This window comes from Malus sylvestris, chromosome 12 (assembly GCF_916048215.2).
Source record: "Malus sylvestris chromosome 12, drMalSylv7.2, whole genome shotgun sequence".
Taxonomy (NCBI): domain Eukaryota; kingdom Viridiplantae; phylum Streptophyta; class Magnoliopsida; order Rosales; family Rosaceae; genus Malus; species Malus sylvestris.
This window is the reverse complement of record NC_062271.1, coordinates 9,421,002-9,430,718: the sequence shown is the minus strand read 5'-3', so window position 1 is coordinate 9,430,718 and position 9,717 is coordinate 9,421,002. Positions and strand designations below refer to the sequence as shown.

General features: G+C 37.7%; 1 protein-coding gene and 1 pseudogene across 1 annotated transcript; one reads left to right on the top strand and one right to left on the bottom strand.

The window, feature by feature from the left end:
- Positions 1–336: 336 nt before the first annotated feature.
- LOC126594589 (uncharacterized) lies at positions 337–3,277 on the top strand. The gene is made up of 2 exons (XM_050260956.1): positions 337–2,081; positions 2,277–3,277. The coding sequence occupies exon 1, from the start codon at positions 1,011–1,013 to the stop codon at positions 1,854–1,856; it is 846 nt and encodes a 281-aa protein (XP_050116913.1). The 5' UTR covers positions 337–1,010; the 3' UTR covers positions 1,857–2,081; positions 2,277–3,277.
- Positions 3,278–6,294: 3,017 nt separating this feature from the next.
- On the bottom strand, positions 6,295–9,680 carry LOC126594596 (glycolipid transfer protein 1-like; annotated as a pseudogene).
- Positions 9,681–9,717: the final 37 nt, after the last annotated feature.

Sequence of the window (9,717 nt, the reverse complement as noted above, 5' to 3'; positions counted from 1 at the left end):
AAGGGAGATCCAGAGAAAGACGGCAGGCGGTCTGGCACTTGATGAGACGACAGAGACGACAGCAAAACGCCGTTATGTTTAATTCGGCGTCTAGGTTTTGGACACGGCTCACAAATTGGCTTGGCTTAGCGGCTAGGCGTGAGTGCGTTTTTCCTTCTTTTTTTTTCCGATTTTGTTAGGGTTTAAGAAACCCTAAATTTGCTTCTAAATTGATTTTATACTTTGACTCACATATTCCACATAGCAAATATAATTGCGCAATGCATGAAACAAATATATATATATATATATATATATATATATATATATATATATATTGACCAATATATAAAACATATATAATATGTTTGTACCATACTAGGGCCTTCGTATTTAGACCTCGTATAAATACTTGGAGGACTCAAATGTAATTATGTAATAAATGAAGGGGCAAATATGTAATAAGTGAGGGGCCCTTATTCTATAAAAGGACTCCTCACTCTCCTCATTAAGGGGTCAAGGTTTTAGGCCATAGGAAGAGAGCACACAGAAAATAAGCTAGAGAGCACACTGCCTCTAGCCTTCTTGTATATTTACCATTCAAAGTGAAACAATATCAACATCAGTGTGGACGTAGCCCAAACATTGGGGTGAACCACAATACATCTTGTGTTCTTTACTTTCTTGCAGATTCACGGTCGGATTTACGTTGTTCCAAGACCCCTCCGATTTTGTACATCAACATTTGGCGCCGTCTGTGAGAAACGACACGAAAAACTATGTCGGTTCTCTTTCATTTTTTTCATCTCACCACACTCCACCATGAATCTGCAGAAACCCAAGAACCAAACACCTGCACAGTCACTGCAAAACCCAGGTCTTCCGCTTAATGGAAACACAGTCACATTCCTTCCTTCTCTCTCATCTCACTAACCCACACAGAGACACCAAGTTCATTTCTCTCTCTCTCTTTCTCAAATTAAGCCCCCAAAAGCCCAAAAAAAAAAAAAAAAAGGTGGAAACGACTTGTCATGTTCCATTCGAGAGAAGGCAACCAGAAACGGTGCCGTCAGCAACAAACATTTCAGTTGCCGCAATTGCAGAGATTTGAAGAGAGGGAAACTCTCGGAAGAAAAATTCGAATGGGGACTTCAGTTCAGGTGACGCTGCTGTGCGGCGTATATAACGAGAATCCGCTGTCGTATTTGGTCCCAATTGACGGCTTCAACTTCCTCATTGACTACGGCTGGAACGACCACTTTGACCCCTCCTTCCTTCAACCACTCTCCAGGGTAGCTTCGACGGTGGATGCAGTCCTGCTGTCGTATCCGAATACACTTCACCTTAGCGCGCTTCCGTACGCCATGAAGCAGCTCGGCCTGTTCGCTCCCGTCTTCTCCATCAAGCTCGTTTACCGATTAGGTCTCCTTACTATGCACAATTACAGGATACTGCTGAAGCTGTGCATCAGCAGGCGAAGAAGAACAGGAGAGGACCGAGGTCTCGGATGCACAAAACTGATCTCACTAGAGGATATGATGCAAGCGTGTTTGCTCTGGGAGAAATTTGACGTCCCAGTAATGCTTCGAAAGTTTGATAGTGGAGTCATGGTCATCCAGAATAAGTCCCACAACCAAGAAGAAAACTGTTACAGAGGCTACCTACCATCCATCAGTGGAAACACTCATGAAGAAGGCTGTCAGGTACTTGATTGGAAAAACATTAAAGGGAAGAAGATAAAAAGAAAGAAAAACAAAGGCAAGTCTGCAGGTAAAAAGGAAAAGTATGTCTGGAGGTGGAGAGACAGAGAGAGGTGCGGTGGAAAAGAGAAAAGTAAAAGCAGAAAGCAAAAGCAAGAAATAAAGGGAGGAAAATAATGAAAAAGGAAAAGATGTCTGGAGATGGAGAAAAGCCGAGGAAGTGGAAAGCATGGCACACCCATAGCCACTGTCATTGATGAATATTTTATTAAGTTGTTTTCTGCAAACTGGAGCAATTATTGTATAGTTATACTGATGTGTAAAGAAGGCAAAAAAAAAAAAAAAAAGTACGTCCAGTACTCCAAAATTATTCGGCAGCCTGCCGCTATTATCACCAACTAGGTGATCAAAAGTACGTCTAGTACTCCAAAATTATTCGGCAGCCTACCACTATTATCACCAACCAAGTGATCAAAAGTACGTCCAGTACTTCAAAATTATTCGACAGCCTGCTGCTATTATCACTAACTAAGTGATCAAAAGTACGTCCAGTACTCCAAAATTATTCAGCAGTCTGCCGCTATTATCACCAACTAGGTCATCAAAAGTACGTCCAGTCCTCTAAAATTATACATGAGCATCACTCATGTCAACATTTATGAGCATCACTCATATCAACATTCATGAGCATCACTCATGTCAACATCTATGAGCATCACTCATGTCAATCAACATAAACATTCATGAGCATCACTTATGTCAATCAGCTTCGAAAGCTTCATTTACAGAGCTCCAGCTTCGAGAGCTCAATTTACAAGAGCTCCAGCTTCGAAAGCTTCATTTACAAAAGCTCCGACTTCAAAGCTTCATTTACAAAAGCTCGAGCTTCGAAAGGTTCATTTACAAAGCTCCGACTTCAAAGCTTCACCTACAAAGCTTCAGTGCATGATATACAAAGACCACCTCCCAACAACCGTCACTTCGGCCCATACATGGATTGAATTTGAAGTCTCCAGCCAACAGACCCTATTGACTGAAGACTTGGGGGACTACACTATGTACCATATATTGGGCTTCCGCAACTGGGCCTCATAAAAAATACTTGGGGGACTTAGCCCATTATTTATGTACTGAGAAGTGAACCTTTATTTTATAAAAGGGACTCCCTCACTTTCATTAGAGAGCACCTACTATTCATATATTGAGGAGCGAACCCTTATTTTATAAAAAGGATTCCCTCACCATCATTAGAGAGCATCGCCGCCTACTGAGCAACCGCCTCGCCGCGAGCATCAACTCTAGCCCATCACTTATGTATTGAGGAGCGAGCTCTTATTTTATATAAAGGACTCCATCACCATCATTAGAGAGCATCGCCGCCTACTGAGCAACCACCTTGTCGCGAGCATCAACTCTAGCCCATCATTTATGTATTGAGGAGCGAGCCCTTATTCTATAAAAGGGACTCCCTCACCTTCAACACCACAAGCCGAGCCAACCAAGGCAACATAAGCCATAAGCCGAGCAACCTCGCAACATGTGCTATTTCTAGTTTAGCATCATTTCACATTGAGCACCGCATCATATCGAGTATCAGTTCTAGACGACATCTAGTTACTTCGGCCTACACATTGACTAAATTTCAAGTCTTTAACCAAAAGACTCTCTTGACTAAAGACTTGGGGGACTACTGTTTGTACCATACTTAGGGCCTCCGTATTTAGACCTCGTATAAATACTTGGGAGACTCAAATGTAATTATGTAATAAATGAAAAGACAAATATGTAATAAGTGAGGAGCTCTTATTCTATAAAAGGACTCATCACTCTCCTCATTAAGGGGTCAAGGTTTTAGGCCATGGGAAGAGAGCACATAGAAATTAGGCTAGAAAGCACACTGCCTCTAGCCTTCTTGTATATTCACCATTCAGAGTGAAACAGTATCAACATCAGTGTGGACGTAGCCCAAACATTGGGGTGAACCACGATACATCTTATGTTCTTTACTTTCTTGCAGATTCACGGTCGGATTTACGTTGTTCCAAGACCCCTCCAATTTTGTGCATCAACACAATATATATATATATATATATCGGAAGGAAAATATAAACATAGAGGGGTTCATTCATCATGGAGAATGTTTTCATACTTCAATGTCGTTTCAAATATCTTACTTTATTTTAAGCGTACCTGATTGGTAGAAAAAAACAAAAGTCTTTGAATTTGTAGAAGTTCCTTTTCGGAAAACCGGAATTATGCGTTGTATCAAGTTAAACATAGAAAAATTAAATTGAATCAATAACATGTAGATAAATTCAAAATACTAAATTACGCACAAAAAAATGATAAAAACATAATGCTCCCCTGATTGAAGATCAAACTCTCTTTAGCGCAGCGTCAAGAACGTGTTGTAGGCATAATTTACTGAACAATTATGGAGGCCAGAGAGAGAGGGTATGGAAGGTGCGGCATAGAGAGAGAAGAGACATTTGTAATTGTGAGGTGTGTGTTATTCCACCCCATTGTGCCTTTGTTTATAGTAGCAGGGAAGGTTAATTCCTTACCTATTAGGATTACAACATTTAATGGATAATTTACTTGTAATAGGAATACAAGAGATATTTCAAGATATACTAGGATTTACACAATCACATTCCTAATCTAATAGGACTGCAACAATTTGTAATATATTTCAATATTTATAATATTTTTCAAATAGGTGAATTCTTGCCGCTCCCAAATGAGGATACTTTGAGCTTTTACGTTTTTGAATTTATCCGCTCTCAAATCGTTGCCCCGCTCCTTTATTCGTGTCTACCACGTGAGAGCTATTAGAGTTGAATTTAAAAAATGCATAAACATTCATTAATTGTGGCTAAAAGTCAATATAATTTTCCCCTTTGGGGCCATATTGAATGGAGAGATTTTTCAGTGAAACCGTCACACGAGGTGGTACATCACATGTTCTTATATAAATGGTGGGATATATATGTTAAAAGGTTAATAACTTAAAATTTTAAATTTTCCACCACTCAGATAAAAACACATGATGTATCATCCGTATTCCCGTCACAACTAAAAATTTCTCATATTGAATTATGTTATTAAAAGAGTAGGATTCTCACCCCTCTTTTTTTTCCTCCCCTTTCCTCCCCTCCTATTTGAACAGTTACGGTTAAGCCACGTCAACATCTTATATTAATTTTTTATAGAAAAAAAAAAGAAGACAAAATAGAGAATGTGAGAGGAGTGGATGGAAGATGATAGAAATAGGAAGGGAGAAAATCCTAGTCCATTATTAACCGTGTCCATTTCAACCAAATTCCAAGGCCAAAGAAAAGTCACCACGTCACCAAAATTAAATTCCTTCCTGGAAGCTATCGCACAACTCACTCGATAGAAAACCCCGACCAGGAAAAACCCTCGTCTTTCTCTCTCAACAATTCTCACTCTGTAAAACCCTATGTTTGGATGAAGAAATTTAAGATTACTAAGAAATTTTAAAATGATGGAAATTGAAACCACGAGATTTTAATTTCCAGAATTTGCGAATTTTCTTGTTTGGTAAACCTAAAAGAACAATGGAATTGAATACGAAATTTGTTATTTTTAAATTCTCATTCATAGAAATTAGGAAATGACACCTATTTACATGAAATTTAAACTTGGGAATTAGAGGTTCCAAATTCCAAGTTTTTTTTCACGCGGAAATTCTAAATTTCTATGTTTATGAATCCAAACAAGGGAATTGGTGCATGTCAATTTATAAATTCTGATTTTTACCCAAATTCCAAGTTTATTTCCCTTATCCAAACATAGTGAGCTTCTGTTCCCCCGACTTTCCCGATTAAGATCACTGTTCCCAGAATCCAGATTCCATACTTATGGACCATGGGTTTGGGAGCGAGAAAACTCAAAGAATCTCCATTTGGGAGTTGGCATAGGTTTATAAAGTGAAAAATAATAATGTTTATGCATTCGATATTCATTAATTCCCCTACTTTTAATATTTAATAATTTAATTTATTGTCATTTAGTATTACGGTCTATTGATATTCTTTTTTATTTGTAGATGAGAAGTTTTAAATTTAATTATCGTCAAAGATGAATTTGAATCACATTATTACTGGACCATTGTGTGACTTAGCTCACTCTTTCACTGCTTTAGTGTAAATAATATACAAAATCACAATATAGTGTTGGGTTTTGGGCTTTTTATTAGTGAATTTTCAATTATATTGGGCTTTTTATTAGTGAATTTTTAATTGTCTTGGGCCCAAGAAGACTTCCTCCTGCTTTTGTTCAAGCTTGAATCTCCATTTGGGCCAATTTGTATTGAGTTGCAGTCTAATTGTTGTCCGAGTACTGTGTGATATGAAAAATAAATGGCTGTGAAAAATTTAAGGGTGTGTTTGTTGCACCAGACTTTCTCGGACTGGACTAGCTGCAGGGATTAAGTTGGACTGGCTTAGACTAGACTAAGCTGGACTAGCTTAGTGAAGCGTTTGGTGCAGTATCGGACTAAGAAGCAGAATAACATAAATATGTGAAAAATGGATCTTTTTTTTTTAACTAAAGAAAATATAATGCCTAAATAATGATGAATACCACGCCGTGAAAAATTGTATCAATTGATAAATTTTACACCCAATGTTTGAAACTTGAAGGCCTACTTGAAAATAAATACAATAAATATTGCACCAAAAGCCATGTGTGAACATATATAAGATATTCTACAAGAAAATGTTACAATAAGAAATAAAACAATAAACTTGATGCAAAAATGTTGTTAAAGGATGTCTTCGGAAGTCTTGTTGTTATGAGCTGAATTGAGTCTCAAAACTAAGTGTATGGCATTCAAGATTCCCCAAGTTTAGCACAACAACAACTCCCGTCTCACAGAATTCAGGAATGCTAATGAGTCCTTTCCATGTAAACCAACAAAAGTCCTTGTTAAATACATAGAAAGTGAAAGCACATGCCAAGAAAACTTTACTCTTCCACTAGACATCATAATTAAGCTTAAGACAAAAGAAGCAAGCATGATACAAGGCAACTATATCAAAAGAAAGCAAACACTGAGAAATATACAAAGATGCAAAACTTCATGTTGTCCTAGTCTTAAGTATATTGCTTTATGTGAGAATATCACCCTAGAAAGGAAAATGCAAAGCCATCTGTTACAAAGAAAGCTTCACCTAGAACATCACCCATGTCTGCTACACGCAAGTCGTGGCCATCAACACCAACACTGAGAGCCATAGGGGCATCACCAGCTAGAACTCATGTGACATCACCATTGCCTCCGATGAATATCTATACTGCAATCTCTATGCAAAGCCAAAATTGGATAGAGTGAGAACACTAGCATGCATTCAAACTTAATAAACAAAACATACGACCTGACTTCACATGCATAATAACCAAAAGATGTTCTGAGCATACGGATGCAAAGAGTTTAGATTAGCATTGCCATGTCCAAGCTGGACAATGCAAAGCGCTCTAATTAAGGCAAAATTACAAAAGTAGAAAGTATGAGACTCAAAGCAGAAAATGAAAGGGAAAGGGGAAAATACATGAAAATAACATCTTACCACTACACAAGTACGGATGTCAAAAGTAACAGGATACACAACATTTCCAAATTCAGCTGCATCAAGCCCAGAACCAAATCATAAAGCTCATATTGTACAAATAAATAACAAATGGTCATGTAGCTTTATGCTTAACAATCGTTATAAACGCCAAGTCTCAGGTGTGTGCCTTCTTGAAAACTTAAAGAAAGGTTCAAAGCTTGGAATCAAACAAATTAAAGCCACTATTCACGGGATGAAATAAATGAGAGAAATGAATGAACCTATAATAGGCAAAATCTTATTGCACGATTCCAAGAAATGCTTCGTCAGAATCTCTTTTGATTCAGACTTAACACTCTCCAATTCTTCCAAAGCAGGAGCAAACATAGTCTTCCCCATCTTTCTTTGTTTTGGGTATGTACTTGGTACCTTTGCTACAAGGCTAGCACGAAATAACTTCAAATCATCCATTCCAGCCTGTCTCAAAAGTGTAAAGTTCATGAGCAAATATTTTAACATTTTAGAATAACAAATGATTTAATAATTCATTGCCTCCTTTTTCTATTTTAAACTTCCCCTTTCTCCAGAGAACCTCGACACGGAAGGGAGGATTTATTGGCTCCTACCAGCTGAGAAAGGATTATTAAGAGTAAGGAGCCTAGTAAATTATGCAACTGAAAAAAATAACTTACCAAAAACTCGTGATTCTGTTTAAGTAGAGGAGTAAAGGAAGTGCAAAATTTCTCCATGTCTCCCATGACATCACCATTGCCTCCGATCACCTTCAACAAGTCTTTTTCAGGAGCATATTTGCTTCCAAGCTATCATTCCAGTGAACAATTACGTGAAATTTTCTAACCAATAAAATTTCACTTAAGAGAGTAGTAAAACAATAAATCATAGAGTACATCCAATGATAAGTTGCTGGGAGTTTTCCGAAATTTCCTCTATTGAAGCAGTAAGACTATACTAAGAAGAAAGGCATTTCTCGAACATGGGAAAACACATAAATGCTTTTGTGTTTAATAAGTGTAATAGCTTCATGCTTACATATGAGTTCTGTACTATATACTAAAAAGAAAGAAAACTAGTTTAAGTACATGGAGAACATGGAAATACACTAAAGTGTTGCCAGGCCAAGTAATTAAAAAGCAACTAGGCAAAGCCGGCAACTTGCAGAATATAATTGTCACTAGTGAAGCATAGAAATAGGACATTCAAAGGGAAAGATTAGTACAAATAATCCTAGGTCACCAAATAAATGAAGGGGAATCAAAGTCAGTACAATTTTTTCATCATGCCATTTTATCAGGGTCTTGGCATAGGCATTATAAACAGCTCGAATCGTAACCCAATTTGGAGGATGCTCCCGTAAGTTCCGAAACAGCTCTACCAAAAAATCCATGTATCTGAAAATAAATCAAGAGTAGTATGAAAAATGTGATGTATCGCAATTTGACAAAGTGCAAAGGTGGTTCTAAAGCCAAAAGAAAATAATCTGAGTTTATGATTCTATCGTGTACCTTGTGAGCCAAACAAGAGAAACGGAGGTACTCTTGAAAAGAGTATTTGTTTTGACATCATGGTTCACCAAACTGTACAAGTATTCGAACTTGGAAGGATTGGATTGATATATTCTTTCCATTTGCTACACACAGGAAAAAGTGCAGAGAGTGAGTATAATAACATGCATTCACACATAAGAAACAAAATATATATCATATGTATATAGATTATACCCACAAGACAAAGACAAAGACGAGTCGATTTTCTCCATAATGACAAAAGCAAGCATAAGGTAGTAAAAACTTGCAGCGAAAATAAAAGGAGAAAATAAATGAAAATAGCATCTCACCACTGCACAAGCAAAGATGGATGTCCTAACACGATTCAAAGGTTCTCCAAATTGAACTGGATCAAGGCGAGAACCAAAGTCAGGAAGTTGATCGATGTTATACATATAAAAAATCACATGGGTATGTAGCATGCATTAAGCTCAAAAAACCATGTGCAAGCAGCAAGCAACGAGGTTTAACACTTCATATGAAAGTTATACACACACACACACACACACACACACACTAATCATTGGGGTTACCAGCACTACCCCGACCCGTCAAAAACCCAAGCCAAACAACTAGAAGGTATATATAAGCATAACAACTAGAAGGATTATACGAGGAATCAATTAATAATTTCGAACCCAAATCAACAAAATCAATCAGAACCCAATAATGATTTCACAATCTACAAAACAAAATCATAGAAATAGGTCGTCGAATTTGGAATTTACCAGTTGAAGATGAGCAGGATGAGCGAGAAGGACCAGCGAGGAGGACCGGAGAGGAGGACGACCAAGAATGAGGAGCGAGCAACACTCTCGAAGACGGGCTTAGCAATCCCGTGAGAATTGGGGGTTCTCGCTAAGAACGTTTAGAGAAGGGGTTAGTCGGAGCGAGTAC